Source organism: Phyllostomus hastatus, unplaced genomic scaffold (genome assembly GCF_019186645.2).
Source record: "Phyllostomus hastatus isolate PE091 unplaced genomic scaffold, TTU_PhHast_1.1 phas_scaffold_501, whole genome shotgun sequence".
Lineage (NCBI taxonomy): Eukaryota > Metazoa > Chordata > Mammalia > Chiroptera > Phyllostomidae > Phyllostomus > Phyllostomus hastatus.
In genome coordinates, this window is record NW_025334033.1 from 55,757,948 (window position 1) to 55,780,796 (window position 22,849).

The 22,849-nt window shown below is 39.3% G+C and overlaps 1 protein-coding gene across 4 annotated transcripts in view; it reads right to left on the bottom strand.

Moving 5' to 3' along the window:
- The window catches only part of CEP128 (centrosomal protein 128), a 349,655-nt gene that overhangs the window by 226,150 nt on the left and 100,656 nt on the right, over window positions 1–22,849 (bottom strand). For all 4 annotated transcript variants that reach the window (XM_045823801.1, XM_045823799.1, XM_045823798.1 and 1 more), the window contains 3 exons: window positions 17,070–17,420; window positions 6,049–6,699; window positions 3,399–3,563 (listed from right to left, as the gene is read on the bottom strand). In XM_045823801.1, coding sequence (XP_045679757.1) covers window positions 3,399–3,563; window positions 6,049–6,699; window positions 17,070–17,420 — 1,167 coding nt within the window. The remainder of the gene's footprint in view (window positions 1–3,398; window positions 3,564–6,048; window positions 6,700–17,069; window positions 17,421–22,849) is intronic.

Below are 22,849 nucleotides of genomic sequence, written 5' to 3' on the forward strand. Positions count from 1 at the left end.
AACTCATACCTGTGTTAATAAATTTTTTAATTAGTTCATATATAGGTCCATATAGATATTTAAAACCTTCACTATGTAAATTTTGATGATTTGCTAAGCAAAAATGACTTAATTATAAACAAACACTTTTGATGACTCACAAATTCCAGTAAAACTAATAAAAATATATTCCTGATAAACAGTGTTAGGACTTTTGAGGTAAGTGCAAGAAGAACAAAAAGTTTAATATTGATAAAATCTTTTTAGGACAAAAAAAGAAATCAACTACAGGGTCCGGCAGAAGTAGGGGCCGATTGAGCGTGGTGGGTAGAGTATTAATATGGGTGTAATCATTTATAGTTTTAAGTGAACATTTCACCTAAAGTGTCATAGGGTGTGCCTGAGTGTGACATTATGTTACAGAATTGCATGCTTATTATTTTGTAATAAAAAGGGCATTATTTGTGCCAGACCCTGTATTCTCCTTTAAAATTTTAAACAAAAGTATAATAAATTTTAATGATACTACAAATGGGAGAAAATTCTATCTGTATCATTTCGTGAGAGCTTTTTCTTTTGTAAGGAGCTCATAATAAAGTCTTAACTGCACATGTAAAAATTCTGTGGGTTGCATAATACTTGTTCTTGTCATGTAAAATTGAAAAATAAACATTTGATGTTAAGCAAAATCAGATGCTGGAAAAAATGCACTTTCTTACCACATGTCAACACTGAAAACATGAGGAAAATATGCTAAAGTCAGTTATTTGTTGCATGTATGTGAACAGCATCCTCTTTTACTGATTAAGGCTGCTGGTACTAATGCTGTATATGAATTTTGATGCAGTTTTAACATTACTTAGCGTATCAAGTAATAATACAAAAAGAAACAGAGACCTAAACCAAAGTATGCAGTCAAAATTGAGGCAAGATGCTCAAAAAAATGGGGACATGTGTCAGTGGCATAAGTAGTACTGTGTGTTCATGTTAGGGATGGGCCTTCAAGCATGCTGCTTTCTTAAGCAAATAAGAAAGCTTCCCTTCTGATTACAATGGAGTCCCATTACAAACCCCCTTCAATCCATAAGCCCCATTCATCAAGTTCAGTGCATTACTTAAATAGTAATCATCGGGCTACAAGTCAAAGGGACTTTTTTCACTGAAAATGTATCTTGTCTTGTGTTCTTGTTTTTATTCCCCCCAGTCAGGCCAACACACACACACACAGAGGATGTGTATGTCTATATCTATTTATTGGTCTGCCCAGAAAGTATCCAGCAATGTTATATACACACTGGACAGACCTTGTAAGCTATATGTATTTGTGAGTCTGTGTGCCTGTATATCTTTAAGATTATTCACCATTACAGACTTCAGAAACATCTTTTCTCTAAATTAGCACCCATTCATGGGACTCAACTATTTAGCTTTCACAGCTGAAAGGGATTTTATTTTTAATGATCCCACTTTGAGTATTCATGTACACACCTGCGTCTTCTCTATATTCTGCCCTCAGCATCCAGAAAAACGCCTGCCAATACTAGATGCTCAATACATTGCAATAACATGTAATCATTCATTCTTGGAACTCTAAGGTGAATGTTCCATTTATATGTCATAATGCCTCTGTACCTGAGACATAACAAATAGAATCCGTAAAGAAACATTTAGTTTAAGCAGAACAAGGTAAGCTTACATTTTCAGCACTCCAAAATTTTCACCACTATTTCTTAAATCCAAATAAGTAAATATAAAACATGTCAACATAACTTCTGGCTAAAATTTTAATTATGAAAAAGTTGGAAAAATTAGCATTACCTTCACAGTAACTACAACGAGGCAACAGATACATTAATATGTGTGAATGTTAGATATCATTAAACCAAAGCATAACTTAAGAACTAAATTACAGTGGTTGTCAAAATCGTAGGTCTAAATTTAGCAACTTAGCACATTTAATCATAAATTGCAAACTAATTTATATTTTACTTTCTTGACTTTAACAATTACTAGAAATCTAATACACACACCACACATAATATGGGGGATTTTGCAAACAACAAAAAAGAGGAAAAGGTGAGCAAAGTATTAGGAAATTTGCTTCCTCAAGGTTTACAAAGAGTTTATGACACCTGATCTAGTGAGAGTCCATCACAGATTTTTTTCTCTCTTCTTTTAAATTTTTGTTCAATTACAGCTGTCTCCATTTCCCCCACCACCACCACTCCCACCCTCCCCAGCCACCCCCACCTCCCACCTTCTATCCTCTCCCCCTTTGGCTTGGTCCATGTGTCCTTTATACACGTTCCTTGATGGCCCTTCCCCCTCTTCCTCCCATTACCCCCTTGAGTAGAGGGTCCATCTGGCCAGGTCTTTTCTGCCTTAATCAATTATCTGTATTTTAATGGTCTTTTTTTACATTTCACTTCTACCACAATCAACTGAAAATCCTTTTAGGAAGTTGGTGGAACAAACAGGAAGCAAATTTAAATATTCTGGCTTCAATTCTTCACTGACGAAAGTGGTGACTCTCTAAAAGTCTCTAGTATTCTACCCAATGTCTGATGCACAGCAGACACTGAAAATCAACTGACACAACTACAGACAGGAAAACAGTGAGCCCGCCGGGGCTGTTCCCGGCTTACCAACCCTCCTGTAAGCTTCACTCAACCTCTGCAAGGGTAAAAAGGACCATAATAGTATCGATTTCATAAAACTAATACGAGCATTAAAAGTGTCTAGCATCTGGCAAGCAATTAACTGTTACTTGTTTTATTTTGAGCCTCAATTCCCTCATAGGTTAGAGGTCAATCAAATCCAACCCAAAGAGTGATAAGAATTAAGTAGTCTAGCCCTGGCTGGCATAGCTCAGTGGATTGAGCGTGGGCTGCGAACCAAAGCACCACAGGTTGGATTCCCAGTCAGGGCACATGCCTGGGTTGCAGGCCACATCCCCAGTGGGGGCCACGTGCCAGGCAACCACACATTGATGTTTCTCTCTCTCTCTTTCTCCCTCCCTTCCCCTCTCTAAAAATAAATAAATAAAATCTTAAAAAAAAGAATTAAGTATTCTTAATTCTTAATATGTGTATTAAGAGTTTAATACACATATTAAATCAGTTGGCATAAATGCCAGACATAGGGAAGGTCCTCAATAAACTATAATTTCTTTCTTTGCTACCTTGCCTCGAAAGTCCTATTTTAAGATCCAGAAGAAATTTAAAATCAAATGTATTAGAAGATTGATGGTTGGATGAAAGAATAAAAATCACAAACAGCATTCTAATAAACGATCATTTTTTCTTGCCCAAATACAACTTTCCTATAAAAGACTACAATTAGCATTTGTTAATATATAAGATATGTTCTAGAAGAAATTCAAATAAGTCTTTTAAATTAGAATTCATTCACATTTTTACCTTTTCTTCCAGTTGGTCCTTCAAACTCTGATATTTTAGCTTCAGCTTTTTATTCTCATTTTCATTCTGGGTTAATTCCTCCGTCAGCCTGTCACACTGTGCTTTCAGCTTCTCTAGCTGACAAAGATGGACTTTAGCCGTATTCTTATCTTCTAAGCTTTCTGCCTGAGAAAAAGAGAAGGAGAAAAGCCAAACTGTACGCCAAACAAATGATACATTATCTCATCAGGCAAATACTTCGAGATGTTGCTATCTCCAAGAGTTTGTACACACACAGAACAAAAGAGATGCTCTTTGCATTTACTCAATCCCTTGCACTCCCTGAGCATTTACTAGGTAAAAGGTACTGTGCTAGGTGCTGTCAACAACAGATAGGAACAGTAAAAGAGACAAATGCCAAAATCCATTTCCACAACAGTGAATGAGAAGTGGAGGGAGGGTACTGTGGCAACCCAAAGAGGGAATGCCAACTCTGCTGAGAGGGGAAGCCGTTGAATTATAGAAGTGTCCCCAAAGGGAAGCACTGAGATGTTACTGACCAATCGCTTTCCTCATTTATAAAAGAAGCTTGACAACATTACCAATCACCTACCTCCTCATTTTTGTGAAAGAACCGAGTACTTAGGAACACTCAACAAACCATAACATAAGTCAGCCTAAACATGCTTGCTACTCTAGAGATACCAACAAAGAGCCATGCAACGCAGGGGGCCGGGAGACTCAACCCCACTTCAGCGAATCCACGGAAGAGTCGAAAATTAATCAGGCCTTGAAAGACTAGGCAGCACTGGGGGAAAGGACAGTCCGTGAGAGCACCACTTCCCAAGGCGTGACCTATCAAGTCACTACACACCTGCCCTCGTGCAAAAACCCTGCCTTCCTTTGAGAGTCACATGATTTCTCATCGACTCTCCCTTCCTTGGTTAGACTTCAGTTCCCTTCATCCTAACTCAACATGCTAAAAAACTGAATGTGGCATTGTTCTCTCCAAATCTGCTGTTCTATACACATTGTCTACTTTGGCAAATAGCCTCACTATCCACCTAGTCACCCAAGTCTATCCCTAGTCATCCTGAATAATAAACCTTTTTCACTACAGTGATGTGGTTAAGAAATAGGCACTTGACTACCTGGGTTCAAATCCTGCCTCAACTACTTACTAGCTGTAAGGCCTTGGGCAAGTCACTGAACTACCCTTGCCTCAATTCCCTCAACAGAGAGAAAATAATAGCAAAAAATCTGCAGGGATAATATTAGTATTAAATGATTAATACATGTTAAGTTTTTATAGTAATGATTGGCACACGCTAAGTGCTAAATATGTCTTCTACTATTACTAGTATTGTCACGGCCAATCAATTAAGATAGAATCCGTATTTTATTTTCTTTAAGATCAGCTCTTCTTTATATCTCTAATTTACTTTTTTTCATGTCCTCATCCACTCTGAAGGACTATTATGTCATATTTAATCAATACTAAGACATATATTTTTTCACCTTTTACCGTTTCTATCTTGGGATGTTTGTTGTCTTACAGTTAACAGCACATCACGTTTTCATAGGCAGGATTTTTTTTCTTAGTAGCATCTTACAATTAATGGTATGTTTGGTAAAATGAAATATAGTAAAAGCCTCTTACCTCTTCTTCCAGCCTTCATTCTGCTCTGCCCACCCCAACTAATGACCCCAAATCCATGACTGCCAGTAGGCTATGTAGGACTGGGGAAGAACTCATAAAATAGCTGAGAGCACTCTTAAAATATCAGCTATTTTGATATAATTTCATCTTTCATCATAGGCATTTTATGGCAGTTGCATTTCAAGGAATTTTGAAAAAAATTAAAATGGACTTTTGAAGATTTATCCACTTATTCACCTATTCAACAGATATTAACAAGGTTTGAAGAATTCTTTTAAGTACTTGAGATAGAGCTGTAAACAAAACAGACTCCAATCCCAGTCCTCGTGGGGTGTTCATTCTCATAAAGACTGATTAAAAAACAAATAATATGGCTTCTATATGGTGATAAGTGTTATGGAGGAAAAAAATGAAGCAGAAAGAAGGGATAGTTTTATCACACTCCTAGCAGTCATGTTATAAAATTATTTCCCTGCATGGTTATAATGCTAATACCATTTGACCTTGGAAACAGTTCCCCAAATACAAGATCTCAACTGTGCATCTACCCAGGCAACTTTCATTTGGAAAAGAAAGAATAAATCTCAAAAGCCTTGGGCTTATACAGCCCATAAGCTGATCCACTTTAGTTACCAAACTAATAAGGACTGTGGTTATAGACTCTATAGCCTTGATAAGTCTTTGCATTTTATATTTTAGGAGGTCATAAATGTTGAATGAGGGCACATTTCAGGCCCACGACTTACTGCCACCTCTGCCTCTCCTAAACTCCCAAAATAGCTAACGGTTCTTTTTAAAAGGCTTCAGTGCTCTGAAATAGGTGCTCCCGGGTGGCTGCTATAACTCATTTCCACCTGGCTGAACAGGCATGAATAAGCCCCTTTACTGTTAGTTTTAGCTTCCCTTCAGTGCTTGGGAATACAGAATGATCTCTAAAAGTTTACGCTTTATTAACTTCGCGAGTCACCGAAGAATTCCCTCAGTATCATCAGTATAGCTCAGCGCAGGTACCTGCAGTGTCCTAATGTGATTCTCAGCTTCACTCTTTTCTTTCTTGAAGTGCTTCATCAGCTCCTGGATATTTTGTTCGTGTTTAGTTTTCACGCTCTGCAATGACGATGTGAGATCTTCCAGCTCCCTTTGGTGAACATCTCGTTCCAGCTTTAGCTGTGCAATGATTGTAGCTGTTTCTTCATCTTTAGATTCTGCCTGTGCCTTGAGGTCAGAAAGGTTTTTAAGCACCTCTTTCCTGGCTCTTTGTTCCTCGGCCAATTTATTGGCAAGATCTGCCCGGATGGCACTCAAGTCCTTGATGGCCTCTTGCATCTCAAGAAGTTGAGCTTTGTCCTTCGCCTGGCTCTTCTTTAGCTCTGCAATTTCTTCCTCCAGGTGAGCTTTCTCAACTTTCATCTGGCTTTGATTCGTACTCTGCTTTTGCAGTTCAGTTTCTAGCCTATGGATGGTGTCCAGGTTACCCTTGACTTCTAGTTCAAGGTCAGCTTGATGAGCCTTAACGTCACTTAGTTTCTGCTCCTTACAGTGAAGCTCCTCCTCTTGAAGGGCACGCTTGGTTATGACCTCATTCAATTCCTTTCGAAGATTCTCTATTTGTTGTAATGCTGCATAAAGCTGGCTTTTCAATTCATCCTTTTCTTTTAGGATCTATCAGATTAAAAATATAAAACAAACAAAAAATTACTATAAAATTCACCATAGACACTGCCAGAAAACAAAATAAAATTTAATCCACAAAGAAAAGAAAAATTCATCAAACAATATTTGTATATTTTCAATTTTTCCAAAGAAAAATATTTTAGTCTAGAAAAAGAAAAATATAATACCCTGAAGTAGCACCACACTGAAATATGTTTTAGATTTTCATCACCAAAACATATCACTTTTTGATCATACATAATTATATAAATGTAAGACAAAATTGATCAAAAGAACAGGGAAAGAAAAAGACTCTTATTATAATTTACCAGAGGTTGAAATAATATGCACAGTTTACTTAAAATAATGATTTGCATTTCAGTGCCACACTTTTAAAAACAAGAAACCTCAAAACAGATATGGCAGATGACATAGGGAAACACACAGGCACTAAGGAAGGTAACGTCACACAACAGTATGTAGCTGGGAGTCTTGAAGCCCCATAAAGGTAGAAATGAGACTAGGAAAAGTTGGGAAGGGACTCAACAGCCATCACCCTCTGCCAGCTTCTTTAGGAGGTTAGGGTTTACAACTGAGGGACAGAGACCAAGAACTAACAACCCTCTAATCCTCACCAATCATTGATGCAAATAAAAAAGCAACCAGCACCCTGGCTGGCATAGCTCAGTGGATTGAGCTCGGGCTGCGAACCAAAGTGTCGCAGGTTCGATTCCCAGTCAGGGTACATGCCTGGCTTGCAGGCCATGACCCCCAGCAACCACACATTGATGTTTCTCTTTCTCTCTCCCTCCCTCCCTTTTCTTTCTAAAAATAAATAAATAAAATCTTTAAAAAAAAAAGGCAAGCAGCTAAGGAAGTAGAAATTGGCACACACATACCCCAACTCTGGCACCAAAGACAATCTCTACCTGCTTACTGATGCTCACCATAGCTTGAAACAGGGGAAAAAAAAAGATTCTCATTTTGAAATTTGAAATAATGAATTAAAGTGCAAATATTTGCAAGGCATTTCTGCACTTCACATTTTAATACATCAGTGTGAAACAATTCAATGTAAAATGTCACAAGTCAATCACTAAAAAAATAAATAGCGTCCTCAAATCCCTCTCAGTTCAAAGTGGGAGAAACAGCACGATGCTGACATGAGAAATAATAAAAGGAGGTGGGTGGGTGATTGAGCCGCGGAGCTCTGACCAGAGAGAATCAATTTGCTTCGCAGCCAGTCTTAAGTAGTTCTGTGGTCTTAAGGAAATTATTTCTCTTTATAAACATAATAGTAGTTACATCATAGGGCTGTGAAGACTAGTGGGAAAGAGGAAACAAAAAGTGAGGATGGGATTTAAGTTCAAGGAGGAACCAGGATCTCAGAGAGGTATTAATGCGAGAGGGATCAAAACTGTAAAGAGAAGGGATAACTGATAAATCAACATCCCTGGGTTGGAAAGACCAGAACACAGAAAAATTGAGTTCATTTTGGAAAGTCTATAAGTCAAGAAACATGGCTAGAAATATAGATAAGCCTAAGGGTAGATGTATTATTTCTCTATTGCAGTGTAACAAATTCCAACAAATTTAGTGGCTGAAAACAATATCCATTTATTATCTCACTGTGTCTATAGGTCATAATTCCAGGCAAGGTTTTCTGCTGAGGGTCTCCTAAGGCTAAAATCAAGGTGTCAGCTGACCTGGGCTCTTATCTGGAGGCTTTGGGGAAGAATCCACTTCTCAGTTCATCCACGTTGTTGGCAAAATTGAGTTCTGTGAACTTGGGTCGCTGTTTCCATCCTAGCTTTGGGCCACAGGTTGTTCTGGGTTCTGGAGGTCCCCGGCATGCCTGCACTCATGGACTCCTCTGCCTCTGAAGCCAGCAACACCACAGGGACTCTTCCTCCTTAGTTTTGAATCCCTCGGACCTCCCCATCCCCCAACAGACAGAAAACTGTATCTGCTTTTAATGGCTCCTGTGATTGGATTAGGCACATCCAGATAACCTCCTTATCTTAAGATCAACTGTGCCACAAAACATAACAAAATCACGGGAATGATACTATATTCACCAGTTCCGGACATTAGAGAGAATCACTCTATTTACCACACTAGAAAAGACAGAAACTGCTAGAATCAAGTCTTGACTGTATTGATGCCCACCTGACTAAAAGGGCAGAAATGTAAATATAGTGATTAATTTTTAGAACAAATAACATAAGCCCCCTGGCCATGAGTTCAGAGACTTTCATGCAGCCCTGAAGATGAAAATCTTCAATTCAAGATGAAGCTCTAGCAGGTAAAATGTCTGATTTAAAATACAATACTATCACGTCTTCCTCAAGTTAGTTTCAACAGTGAGGATATTTCTTTTTCTCCCACGGCAGAAAAACTGGAGATTGGGAGGCTCAGGAAGAGTCCTTCAAGGCTCAGGCTCTGCTGCTCTGCAAGGATGACCCTCCACTCCCCATCGCATCAACTCATGACAGAGGTGACAGTCATGGACAATGTTGGTTGTTTGGAATTTCTTTGGCAACACAGATACTTAAAACTGAGTAAGTTCTGTCCATTTGTGTTTGGCTAATTGCTTGGCTAGTAGTCACAGCCCAAGATTTTGTCTAGACATTGCCTCTGAGTCTAAAAATGTCAGTGTCTTAACCACCACCTCAGGCCCTAGCCATTCCCAGGGGCCCTCGGAGGAACAGCCTTTATTTTGAGGGAACTCAAAACAATGGACTTTGTGGCTTCTTTGGCCAGAAATGCTTAAGTATATGTACTTGAAAAGGGCCTGAGAAATCAGCGTTTTTTCCTTCATACTTGTTACTGCTAAGTTTCCCATCTCCCTCTCTGGCTTGGACTTCAGCATGGATAGATAATTGGACTTTTCCAACTCTGAAAGACTCCAAATGATCATACTCAAAAATCTGGATTACGGAGTGCAGATTTTCAGTTTCCCCACTCCAAAAAAACTCTTGCTCTCTGCTTTTAGACAGATCGGCTTAAACCTATACTTGTCTTTCTCTTATAGGTCCTTTCTGAAGGCTACAATAAGTACACAACATAGTCCAATATCCCATCATTTTCCTGCTGATCACTTAATACCGCATTTGGAGGCACAGCATCCATGCCCCAAGGCATGCTTTGTGATGGCTGCGTGATGCTTTGTGACCACTACTGCACAGCAAGGTTTGCCAACTTGGCCCTTAGAGATGTCTGATCCTTCTGATCGCCACCCCGCTTCTCCATGTAGCCAATACTATGTTTAGGTTCTTGTATTAATGGCTTCTTGTATTAACAGCTTCTTTCACCTCAGCTTGAATTTTTTCTACTGAGAGTAAGAGAACACTAGAAGTTGTCTTAAACCCCTGGGTAATTTGCTATCACCCCAGGCGGAACTGCCCCCAGACACTGAATGTCAAAGCTCTAGGTTCACCTCGAGGCACTCCTGTCAGCAACGCCCTCCAGTGTGTGAGGCTTCCTTCTCAGGACCACAGCAAGACAGCTGCAGCCATTCCAGGCCTTGCAGCTGAACACCACAATGTCCAGAGAAGCAAGAAAACTCCCTTCCTGTGCATCTTTTTTTGGAGTGAGTAAATGTTTACCTGAAATTCCCCAAAGACTTCATAGCTCATTCTTTATTGATCAGAACAGGGTTTGGTGCCTAGTAATTGGTCCCCGTTAATTTCTGAATGGAATGAAATAGACTGGGATGGGGAGGTAACCAAGAACCCTACAGGAGCCAACCAGCATGTCCGCGCAAGTTTTGCTGGTACTCTTCCCGGAGGAGAAGGAATGGAAAGAGGGGAGAGTCGGGCTGATTGTAGCGTGAAGGTCGGTAAAATGTGTGAGGTGGGAGGGAGAAATTGAAGATGCCAGTGAGCATGTCATCAGAGCAGGTTTTCATGAAGTCTAGTCTCTCAGGAAAAATAACTGATTGCAGGAAATGGCTGATCAACCAAAAGAATGTGAGAAGATTAAAATCAGATGGTAATGGTTAAAGAAGGGAAATAAAAGAAATGTGTCAGATCAAAGACTGAAATGTTAGAACTAAATACAGGGTCCGGCACAAATAACGCCCCCTTTTTATTACAAAGTCATAACCATGTAATTCTGTAACATAACAATATCACACTCAAGCATACCGTATGACATTTTAAGGGAAATGTTCAAATTAAAACTATGAATTAGTACACCCATATTATCACCCTACCTACCACAGTCAAGCAGGCATTACTTCTGCCAGACCCCGTATTTGAGCATTAGAGAAATTACAAATGATAACACATCTTAGTCACAGAACTTAGCTGCTGAGTGGTCTGAAGGTAAAACAGGTTAGTGAAGTACAAAGATACTGAATTCAATGGTTTGCTGATTTGAAACTTAGAGGTCACCACAGATCATGGCAAAAATTACATGTAATGAAAGAGGCTGAGGGGAAGCCAGGTGCAAAAAACCCATGGGAAATGTGGAGGCATAATGGAAAACTAAGCCGCAGTCAGGAACAATGGGAAGAGAATGTTCTAACCTAGTAAACCCAGCTTCCAAAGAACAGCTGTACAGAAAAATTATGAAAGGACTGAAAATGGCTGGTGGAGGCAGAAAAATGATACCATCTGAAACTAAGGTGGACACAGGAATAGGAACCAGTTCCTCCAAGACCTGATTATTAGGTACACCCAGTTCTCATGAATTATCTAAAAAGTGGACAAGGAAATTTTAAAAAGAAAAATAAGTTATCTTTTTGCATATGAGAGAACATGGAGACAGACTGCGGGATTATACTAATACAGAGTGGAACAAAAAATAGGTTTACAGTTGTGAGTATGCAAAAGTTTGTTCTTGTATTATGTATCAATTATTGTATTATTTTCCACAAGAACAACTGTAAACTACTTTTGGCCCACCTTGTATATCAGTGATCTAGTCTCTCTTAAGTTGCATTTCATAGGACTGCACACATATTAAAGCACATTAGCATTGATCCTTCTCACTTTTTAAGCATTAAAAATTCAAAATTTATGACAGCATTTACTACATAAGAGAAGGGACCCCCTCCAAAACAACCAGAATTATCTTCTGGAGGGCAGGTCCCTAGTAGTACATACAGGCTTCCCCCTCAAGGTGAGTGTTCTAGGTAAGGAACCCATCTATATCAAGGTAATAGCTGGCATTGTTGTGAGAGGCTGCGTTTGGCCTCAACGAAAATTTTCTGAAGACTCAACACATTTGCCCATTTCATGGTGGGTGATTTACAAGTGCACCTGCCCACACGGCACTGAGTATTCAGCAGTTTTTGACCAAAAAAAGAATGACCCCCATGCCCCACCCTCCCCATTCACCTGATCTTGCCCTGAGCAACTTCTTTTTTTTATTCTTTGGAAGAAAAAAGTCCTCAAAGAGAAACATTTTGCCAATGTGAAAGACATGAAACAAAAAAAGGCAGAAGCACTGAAAGGCATCAAAATCAACAAATTCAAACTCTGTTTCAAGCAGTAGAAAAAACATCTCAATAGGTGTATTGCAACAAATGGGGAGTATTTTGAAGGTGACTGAAGTTTAAATATGTAAGAATAAATACGCAATTTTTAAAAAATAAATTCTGTTTTTTGAGGGTTCCCCTCATATAGCTCTTTATTTACCTCAGAATGAAGGCAATACACAGAAGGAAAAGATGACAATTGAAGATTCTTGAAATCAAAAACTATCAAGCAAAAAGTTCAATACATGGCCAAGCCAAGTGTTTCAATTCAGAAAATACACACACACACACAAAACCTAAGAGGTATTCCCATTATCCATGTTAAAAAAGAAATATGAATTTGGAAACATTCTAAAAAGCATACACTACGAATAGAATCAACACATTTTCCCCTTTTCACTTTAAAAGTGATATAAAAAGCCAACGACTTCAAACAGCATTTTGAAAGAAAAACAAAGGTTTCAAAGCCTTCTTTTTGGCTGAGTAATATTCCATCAGATATGTTGTATACCTGAAACTAATGTAATACTGTGTGTCAACTAAAATTTTAAAATAAGTTAATTTTAAAAAGTAAATACAAAAGCATCATTTATGAGTAGATTGTTTGTATCTATAAAATTTTAGGTCTTCCAATACACATTAAACATATCATTACAGAGCTCCATGTCAACATCAGGGAATCATTTTTTAAGAAAAGTATAGAATCCGACTTCTGTTATTTTCTGCATTAATATGCCATTTGTTTGATACTCCATATCCTTCAGTAATTAGGTAGATTTTTAATATGATATATATTTGGTAGTCTACCAAGATTTCCAAAATGTAAAAAGCTAAAAAGTAAAATAATTCAAAGCAACTTTTAAGAAAATAAAAACCTTAAGCCATCTAATATATTTCTAACCTGAAAAATCTTAAAGCAGAAAATAAATTATTCTGGAAAAAGAAATGGAAGTAGGCACAAAACTATTTTAAAAATGTAAAGATTACATCTTTTGACCATATAAAATGGCCTAACAAGGCTCCTTATTAAACAATTAATTTATTCTTTAAACCATAATGTAACTTATTTGTAAACCAGTATCACTTTTGTTTTAATATATACTTCCAAATATACCCTGGAGGCACTTTTGAAAATAATTAGTCCTAAAAAATCCAAAAAGGAGTCGGCTGTGTTACTACTGCCTTAAGGGGGCTTTGGAGTTTTATTAAGAATTAAATACTTGACTTCCGGCCAAGACGGAGGCGTGGGTAGACGCCCTGTGCCTCCTCACACAACCAAAACTAAGGAAAACAAAAATTTAGGAACAAAAAAACCACCAGAACAGAGAAAAATGAACTGCACGGAAGTCTGACAACCATTCATCCAGATCGGTAAGAGGGGCAGAGCCGGAGGCCCTCGGAGAGGGGTCGAGGGGTCCCGGCAGGAAGAAGCGGTGGCTGGCAGATGTGGGCACGCAGGGCGCAGACGGCAGTTGGCGGACCCCAGACGCGCAGGGGCGGCTGACGGACCCGGTGGCAGACCCTGGGTGCGGGAGGCAACGAGCAGACCCAGTGAGGCGCGCAAGGCAGCTGGCTGTCCGCAGTCACACATTCGGGTACAGATGAAACAGGCAGGGACACAGACCGCACAACCCAGGGACCCAGTGCCAGGAAATAAAGCCTAAAAGCACCGATTGAAAACACCTGTCGGGAGTGAGGTGCCGGGAGAATCTCCCAGCCTCACAGGAGGGCTCCTTGGGGAGACCCGCACGTACACAAGCCCACCCGCCCGGGAGCCAGCACCAGGAGGGCCCAATCTGCTTGTGGGAAGTGGCAGAGGGAACTGAAGTCCTAGAGAGAGCAGAGCAAGCGACATTGTTCCTTCTCGGACCCCGCCCCCATATACAACGTCATAACCCAGCGACTGGGTTGCCCCGCCCTGGTGAACACCTAAGGCTCCGCCCCTCAATACATTAACAGGCACAACCAGACAAAAAGAAAAATGACTCAAACGGAACAAATCAAAGCTTCGCAGCCAATACTTTTAAGCAACCAAGAGATAACCAACCTATCAGATACACAGTTCAAAGCACTGGTGATCAGGATGCTCACAGAATTGGTTGATTTTGGTTGCAAATTAGATGAACAAATGAAGGCTACAATAAGTGAAATGAAGAAAAATGCACATGGAACCAATAGTGATGGAAAGAAAACCGGGTTTCAAATCCATGGAGTGGACCAGAAGGAAAAAAGAAACAACCAAACAGAAAAGAATGAAGAAACAAGATTTCAAAAAAGTGAGGAGGGGCTTAGGAACCTCCAGGACATCTTTAAACGTTCCAACATCCGAATTATAGGGGTACTAGAAGGAGAAGAGGAAGAACAACAAGTGGAAAATTTATCTGAACAAATAATAAAGGAGAACTTCCCCAATCTGACAAAGGAAATAGACTTCCAGGAAGTCCAGGAAGCTCAGAGAGTCCCAAAGAGGTTGGACCCAAGGAGGAACACACCAAGGCACATCATAATTACATTAGCCAAGGTAAAAATGAAGGAGAGAATTCTAGAAGCAGCAAGATATAAGGGGACAGTCACCCACAAAGGAGTTCCCATAAGAATGTCAGCTGATTTCTCAAAAGAGACCTTGCAGGCAAGAAGAGGCTGGAAAGAAGTATTCCAAGTCATGAAAGGCAAGAACCTACATCCTAGATTGCTCTATCCAGGTAAGCTTTCATTTACAATGGAAGGGCAGATAAAGCGCTTCTCAGATAAGGCCAAGTTAAAGGAGTTCATCATCACCAAGCCCTTTTATATGAAATGTTAAAGGGATTTATCTAAGAAAAAGAAGATAAAAAATATGAACAGTAAAAAAAGACATAAACTCACAGTTATTAACAACCACACCTAAAACAAAAGCAAACTAAGCAAACACATAGAACAGGAACAGAACCACAGAAATGGAGATCACACGGAGGGTTAGCAACAGGGGAGTGGGAGGTGGAAAAGGTACAGAGAATAAGTAGCATAGACAGTAGGTAGAAAATAGACAGGGGGAGGGCAAAAATAGTATGGAAAATGTAGAAGCTAAAGAACTTATGAAACATGGACATGAACTAAAGTGGGGAATGTGGGTGGGAGGGGGTGGGCAGGGTGGGGGAGAGTGAAAGGGAAAATGGGACTACTGTAATAGCATAATCAATAAAATATATACTTTAAAAAATTTTTAAAAAGAATTAAATACTTGTTAGAGGTATCATTCAGTAAGATATATTTTTAAAAAATACACTTTTCTCCAAAATTATTTATGATGTATTTTCATATGACAGATGTACTGGACACTTGAATTTGCAATGAAATATCTGTCACCCTTTCTTCCTTGATTAACCATTGCTCTAACTGTGACATGCTGCATTAATTTTAAGGCTTTTAAAGTGGAAATTACAATGCCTGCTGTGATAATTGTGATACTACCCTAACTATGGCAATCACTTTAAAACTACTTCTTTGCTTATCATTAGCATTGCTAAGTGATAAAAATAAGTACATCAGGAATATTCTGGGAAATGATTGTTTAACAATTTTTAATATTCTGAAAAGCTCAATCTAGAAGACTCTAAGCACCATGAATTAAGACACTCTGCTGACATGGACCCTTCTAAATTTCCTCTAAGTAAAATCCCCAGATGGTTCTCTCCCAGTCACTCCCTCAACCACTCTTCTCCTTGGCTCTACTTCCCATATAGGCAAGCTCACCACACCAGTTGCCAGACCAGGCTGACAACAGAATAATCAAGGGAGAGAACAAAGTCCTGGGATAAAAACAGTTCAGATTCAAGTCTGAGAGCTTTTGAGCTGCTCCACCTCTGGGCACCCAGTACCCCCAGCACGAGTCAGATGGGTGAAATGGAAAAGCAGGCACTCCAGTGACAGCAAAGGGATCACTTCCTCCATCTTCCATAAGTCCGAGAAATTCACCACATGTGAAAGGCAAGCAGCTCTTCCACGACAGCTCATTTGAAATAAGGTCCTGTCGCTCTTATGTGCTGACAATTGATTTTATAAATGGAACTGCCCTACATTTTGTTTTCTCTTGAAAGAAAGTCAACTTATACAATCATTATTCTTCTGAATGTTCAGAGTTCTTGACAAGTGACAAATGACAAAGCAGAAATGATAAACCAAGACTAAACATGGATAAAAATCAATCATGACTTTCCTGCTTATTATCTTATAAACATCTGGGTTTAATTCAACCCAAAGATATAGCAGAGAATCAACATAGGAGCATAAAATCCATTTAAAGTAACTGATTATACAAGAGAAAAGATGATGTGAATGCATACAAAGATTAGTGAAATGCTTTCTGTTGCCATCAACAGGGCACAAAAGCAGAGTCTTAAAGACGCTTGTGATCTGATAATACTGCTCATTCAGTCAGATTATCAATGTCACCTATTTAACTAAATCTATTACAGTGGCTGCCAGAAAATGGTCCACTGGTAACTTCCACAACTTTAAATGCTTCTTTCTAGCAAACACTTAAGTTGAAATATACATATAAATGATATTTTAAAATAAAAGTCACGTGGTTGTTAAGAAAGATTTTATGATTTTCTTACACTTCGATATTAAAGAATAATTGCACTTTAGGGAACTAAAATCTAACTGGGGTTAGAGGTTAGATCTATGTTAAGGGTCAACTCTCAAAAGCCATATATAATGAAAAACGCTTTCAAAAGATTTGTAAAAAGTCAATTACTCTTTACCTTGAAAGAGTCACACATAACCACTCTTCTATCAAGAACATCTTGATAGCTGATATGCACAGTATGGCACACAAGCGTTTGTTCCCAGGACCAAAGAATAAATGGTTGGTCACAGCAAAAACCGTTCCTTAGGAATTTGGCTTTTCTACCTGATTGTTCTTGTCTGTCAGTTGATCAAGAGTTTCAGACTGTTTCTCCAACGCTCGCTCCAACTTCTTATGCTTAAGCTTCCACTGCCGAATGGACTCCTGAGCTTTCAGTTTCAGCTCTTCTCTCCTCTTCTCCGCCTCCTGTCTCAGGGCCTCCGACTGCTGGAAGTCCAGGAGGTACTGCTCGGCCTGCTTGGTTGCGTCCTCGGCGTGGTGAGTCAGCTCCGAGATCTGGAGGTCAGCATGCTTCTGCCTGGCATCGCATGTCTCAAAGTGCTTCTGGATCTCCTGAAGTTGATCCAACATCTGCAGCTGCTGCTTTTCCTTGTTGTCCAGTTCACATGTTAAATTCTAGGAATAAAGCAGGTGAAATATTAGGAATGTATTCTTGTCAAAAATGGATGCATAATATAACAAAGAACTGTCTCTAATGCCACTAAAATGGGAATCATCTATATTAAATTTCATTAGCACCCAATCTAGAAAACATGAGTCCTTTTCTGTACATTTTATAATCATATTAGCTGAGAATAATTTTTTATAAAAATTTTTTTCCTACTACTTCATTCTCCAAAAAAGGAAAATAAGTATTTTCCAATTGGCCATCAACAAAATAGATAGAAGGCCTTGCTGATGAAAACAATGTGCATTACTTTAATAAAACAGTATTCTGTCCACCTAAAGAAATATCAGACAGATTACCATAGCAACTGTGTAACATTTCACTTCCTAAAATTTTGTTAAAATAAAAATCCATGACAAAAAAATGAGCACTGATGACAGAAACATTGGTATAAATAACACCATACTTGAAAGTCCATTTTTTAAAAAAGCCTCTCAATAAAGGATTTCCCAGCTAAGTCAACATAATGTTATATGTTGATAAACTTACCTCAAGCTTCCTGATTCACCATAGATTTTTAAATAAACAAATTTATTTTGAATACTTGTCTAATCCAGAAAATAACCTGAACTCTTAAAATCTAAAGCAGAGTTGTTCGATAATACATTTGGAAATCATACTAAATCATCATGATTCATATATATTTTTTATTTGAGTAGATTGGGTACAGATCTACTTTTAATTTAAAAAATGAGAGGGCATTGTTTTTAGATAGCATTCTATACAAATAAAATAATATCTTAATCATTAACACTAAGCCACTTTTCTAAAGCCTTGGAAAGGAGTGACAAATTCAGAAATAAGCATTTACAACGTGGCCCATAGCTGCCCTTCCTGCACCTTAGTTTCAAATACCTGGGGTGACAAAGTTAACATGACGAGCTCATGTGCCCAAATAAGATTGGGTTCGGGAGGCTAAGATGCTGCTGCAAGCTACACAAATCATAAATATCACCTACATTGTACTAAGACACCTGCAGATGGAAGCTGGAAGCGTTTACCAGCTCCCTCAGGCTCCCACAGCACATGTTCTGTTCCAGAGTCCATTATTCCTGAACCGTGACTTAAATAAAGTCAAATACAATTTCTCTCTTGATTAATGTTACGGCTTGACATTATGACAAAAAATATAAAAATAATGCCTCAAAAACAAGCTTCATTTTCTTAGCAACAGGTTTGCATATGCTCAGTTTGCTAAATTCAATGCAGCCTGAAAGAGATGAGTCACTCCTTTATCTATGCAAAGAGAACAATAAACTGAGATCTATGCACTTGTTTATGTGGAAAATTCTAAAATGAAATCAGAAAACTCTTATTTAATACCACTATGTCATAAATCAACTTTATTAACTTGCAGTAACCAACAGATGTACCCATTTTATTTTTTTCCATCACACACTTGGAGAGTGGTTACATTTCCTCTGTGTTAGGCACACAGTTTACAGACAGGTTAATAAGATCTGGCTTCAACACCAAAGAAGCTAATAATGTAAGTAGGGAGACAGTCACACTGACAGCTAATTACAACAGGGATAGTGCTAGGTGCTAAGATGTGACAGACAGTTAGCCAAAGAGGTCTGTGTGGCTAAGGAGGGTTTGCCTTTGGAGGTGACATGTGAGCTGAAATTTAAATGAAAAGGAGCTAATAATAATAATAATAATAATAATAGTAACAATAATTACAACTATGACTGAAGTTTATTGGACACCTGAGTTGTGCAAAAAATTGTGTAAATTCTTTATATGAATTATCTCTTTCAATTCCACCACCAAACTACAGTAATGCACAATAGCAGGAACGAGAGCCACAGAGTGGGCCATCGGTGACTGTTTGTGAAGAGTCGTCCTTCGAGAGGGCTAAAAAGACACCGGAAATTCAGGTCAGAAATCAGGTTGGGGGATGCTGAAATCAGTTTAAGCTTTCAGAGGTTTTTCAGCACAGGAATAACATGGTCAGATCCATGCTTGAGAAAGATTAATCACCAAAGGATATTATGCTAACACTAGGATATTAAAATATTATGGCAACATTAAAAATAATTGAAAATCATCATTTTAAAGCAGGAATGAACTTTTAGAACCAATTTTTCTCTTATCTGAATTCATTTTCTGCAATCAAATTCAATGAAGCTCGCTTATAACAGATAAGAACCAACTGTGGTATTTAAGAGACAAGAAAAAAAAAAAAAAACCCTTGTCAGTCTTTCGGAAAGAAATACAGGTATGCTTCCATCCAGTCCCATAAACATTTACTGCACCGAAAAACCTCCACGCTGCTGAGACACGAAGATGAGCAGGACAGCCTGGTTCTACACTCTACTGCTCTGGAGAACCATATAGCCTGGTTAGGGAGACAGACACACAGCAGTTATCTTCAATAAACATGATATATGTGAGCAATTCTTTCTTCTCTATCTCAAATTTTGCCTCTCTTCCCAATTTTTAAGACCTAATCTATACTTTCATTACTTTTCTCAGTGTTTTTATCTGATTATATAATTTTTCTAACACTGATTCTTTGTCAAAAAAAAAAAAAAAAAAAAAGAGCCCCGAGCTAACACCATGAAGTGGTGGCTAAGGAGCAAAATGAAGATATTGATAATTCAACAGTTGCTACTGAAAGTAATACGGAGACAAATGGAGGGGCAGGGAAGAGGGAGACAAACAGGGATCGAATGTGAATGCCTATGCCAGCCAACCCCAGAACTCGAACAACAACCCACACCACCAAGGCAAGAGTGTGGCTAGAACCCCTGCCCTCTGATGCCCTTCAGTGCCTTCTTCCTTGATTAAAGTGCCCTTAACATTGGTGTTGGGAGGAAAAAGGAGTTAAGAATAGGGAAGAGGAAAAAAATTAAGGAGAAAATCTCCTGTTAATACACAAGATTCCTCTCCCAAACATTCACAAATCAATCATTTTGTACAAAATGCAGGAATGCAAAATGTGGGAATGCAGACTGGTCCAGCCACTGTGGAAAGCAGTATGGAGATACCTTAAAAAATTAAAAATGAGCCCTGGATGGCGTAGCTCAGTGGATTGAGCACAGGCTGTGAACCAAAGCATCGCAGGTTCGATTCTGAGTCAGGGCACATGCCTGGGTTGCAGGCCACGGCCCCCAGCAACCACACATTGATGTTTCTCTCTCTCTCTCTTTCTCCCTCCCTTCCCTCTCTAAAAATAAATAAAGTCTTTTAAAAAAAGTAAAAATGGGCCTGCCTTTTAACCCAGCGATCCCACTTCTGGGAATATATCCAAAGGAACACAAAACATTAATTCTAAAGAAGACAAGGACCCCTATGTTCACTGCAGCATTATTTATAATCAGGAAGGTATGGAAGCAGCCCAAGTGTCCATCGGTAGATGAATGGATAAAACAGCTATGGGGCATCTATACAATGGAATACTACTCGGTCATTAAAACAAATTTTTTTACTCTTTGTGACAGCATGGACAGACCTGGAGAACATCACACTAAGTGAAATAAGCCAGTCAGAGAAAGACAAATATCATACGATTTCACTCATATGTGGAATCTAATGAACAAAATGGACAAACAAGCAAAACAGATACAGACTCAGATGAGAGCAGATGACAGCTCTTGGTGGGGTGGGGTTTAGGGGCTGGAGGGATCGAGCAAACAGAAAACAGGACTCAAGAACATGGACAATAGTGTGGTGATTACAGAGGGGAGAGGGGTACAAGGGCTTAAATGGTATTTTTTTTAAAGAAGAAAAAAAAATGTTTTAAATCCCAAATTAGGGCCAAGCCAAAAGGAAATACAATCATTTTTTTTATAATTAATTTCTTATTTTTTTTAAGATTTTTTATTTATTTATTTTTAGGGAGGGAAGAGAGGGAGAGAGAGAGAGAGAGAGAGAGAGAAACATCAATGTGTGGTTGCTGGGGGTTATGGCCTGCAACCCAGGAATGTACCCTGGCTGGGAATCGAACCTGGGACACTTTGGTTCCCAGCCCACACTCAATCCACTGAGCTACGCCAGCCAGGGCTGAAATACAATCATTTTTAAAGCCTCTATTTACTAAAGAAAAATTAATGAAGAATCCACTTGTTCAATATTCCCAAACAATTTAATAATATCTGAGAAAGCCCTCTTTCTAAATTCTAGGGGCAAAATTAACTACAGACTTTTATTTTTAACATTTACAACAGCTAGCCTGTAATTTTTAAGATACATTGAATGTATCATACAATAGCTGTAGATACATATACATGAATACATATGCACACTTTTTAGTATACTACAGTAAACATGTACACAAAATTTCTGTGGGTGTTTGTAGTATACTTATTATACTGAAAATAAAGAATTTTAATTATAGACATTGAGTTTTTATATCTTGGCATGCATGGATGATAAGTTCATTTTAAGCATAGGTGTTTGGGTGAAAACTCCTCAGTTAGAAACACAATTCTTAATTAAAACATTTCTCATATAAAAACACACAAAACCCACATAAACTACAACAGAATTAGACAGACACAAGCAAAGCAAGGACCATGGGCCAGGCATAGGTCACCAGGGCAGAAAGCCCCAGGTGCCTAGCAATGGGCAAACCTGGGAAAACAAGGACCTTGCCCCCAGGGTAGCCTTTCCACCCCTAGCATATCACTGGCCCTGTGGTTCAGACACCCTGACATTCCATATCACTGGTCATGTGGTTCAGACCTTCTTCTGACCTTTCTTACCCTGGTATGTAGCCAGTCACGCAGAAGACCCCCTTGGAGGAGGAACAAGGGGCCGAAGAGTGCCCTCTAGAGACTCCCAGGTGGGCCCCTCCCCCTCCCATCATATGACCACTCCCTGGAGCATTAACCCCTAGGGCACAGGCGGCAAACACAACGCCCTCGGGCTGAATCTGGCCCTCCACCTTGTTTTCTCCTGCTACCACCTTGTTTCTACCCAATGGCAGCTCTGAGCTCCTTGCCCCTAGTTAAGGAGCAGTTACATGTATACAGTACTAAAACTACATTCGGCCCTTTGAAGGCGACCTCTAGGCTGACGAGGCCCCAGTGAAAATGAGTTTGACACCCCTGCAAGGGGCACCATCTTGGCCTTGGATTTGTTCCAGCTCCAGGCCCAGAAAAACTGTAAAACCAGACAAGTCATGCCAAGTCTGCGCAGGCCCAGCTGCACAGACTGATGACCCCCTGCTCTGGCAACGACCAATCACGGGAAACCACGACCCTGAAAGAACACACCTGGAAAGCTGATGAAAAGTCTATTGAGATTCCCCCCGGGACCTACTCCAAAAATCCCTACCCTTTGAAGCCCTTGGATGCAGGGCCCAGAGCTCCTGTCAGGAGCACAGCCAGGCCTTCCCAGTCCTGCCCGTTCCTCCTCCCCTCCTCGGCAT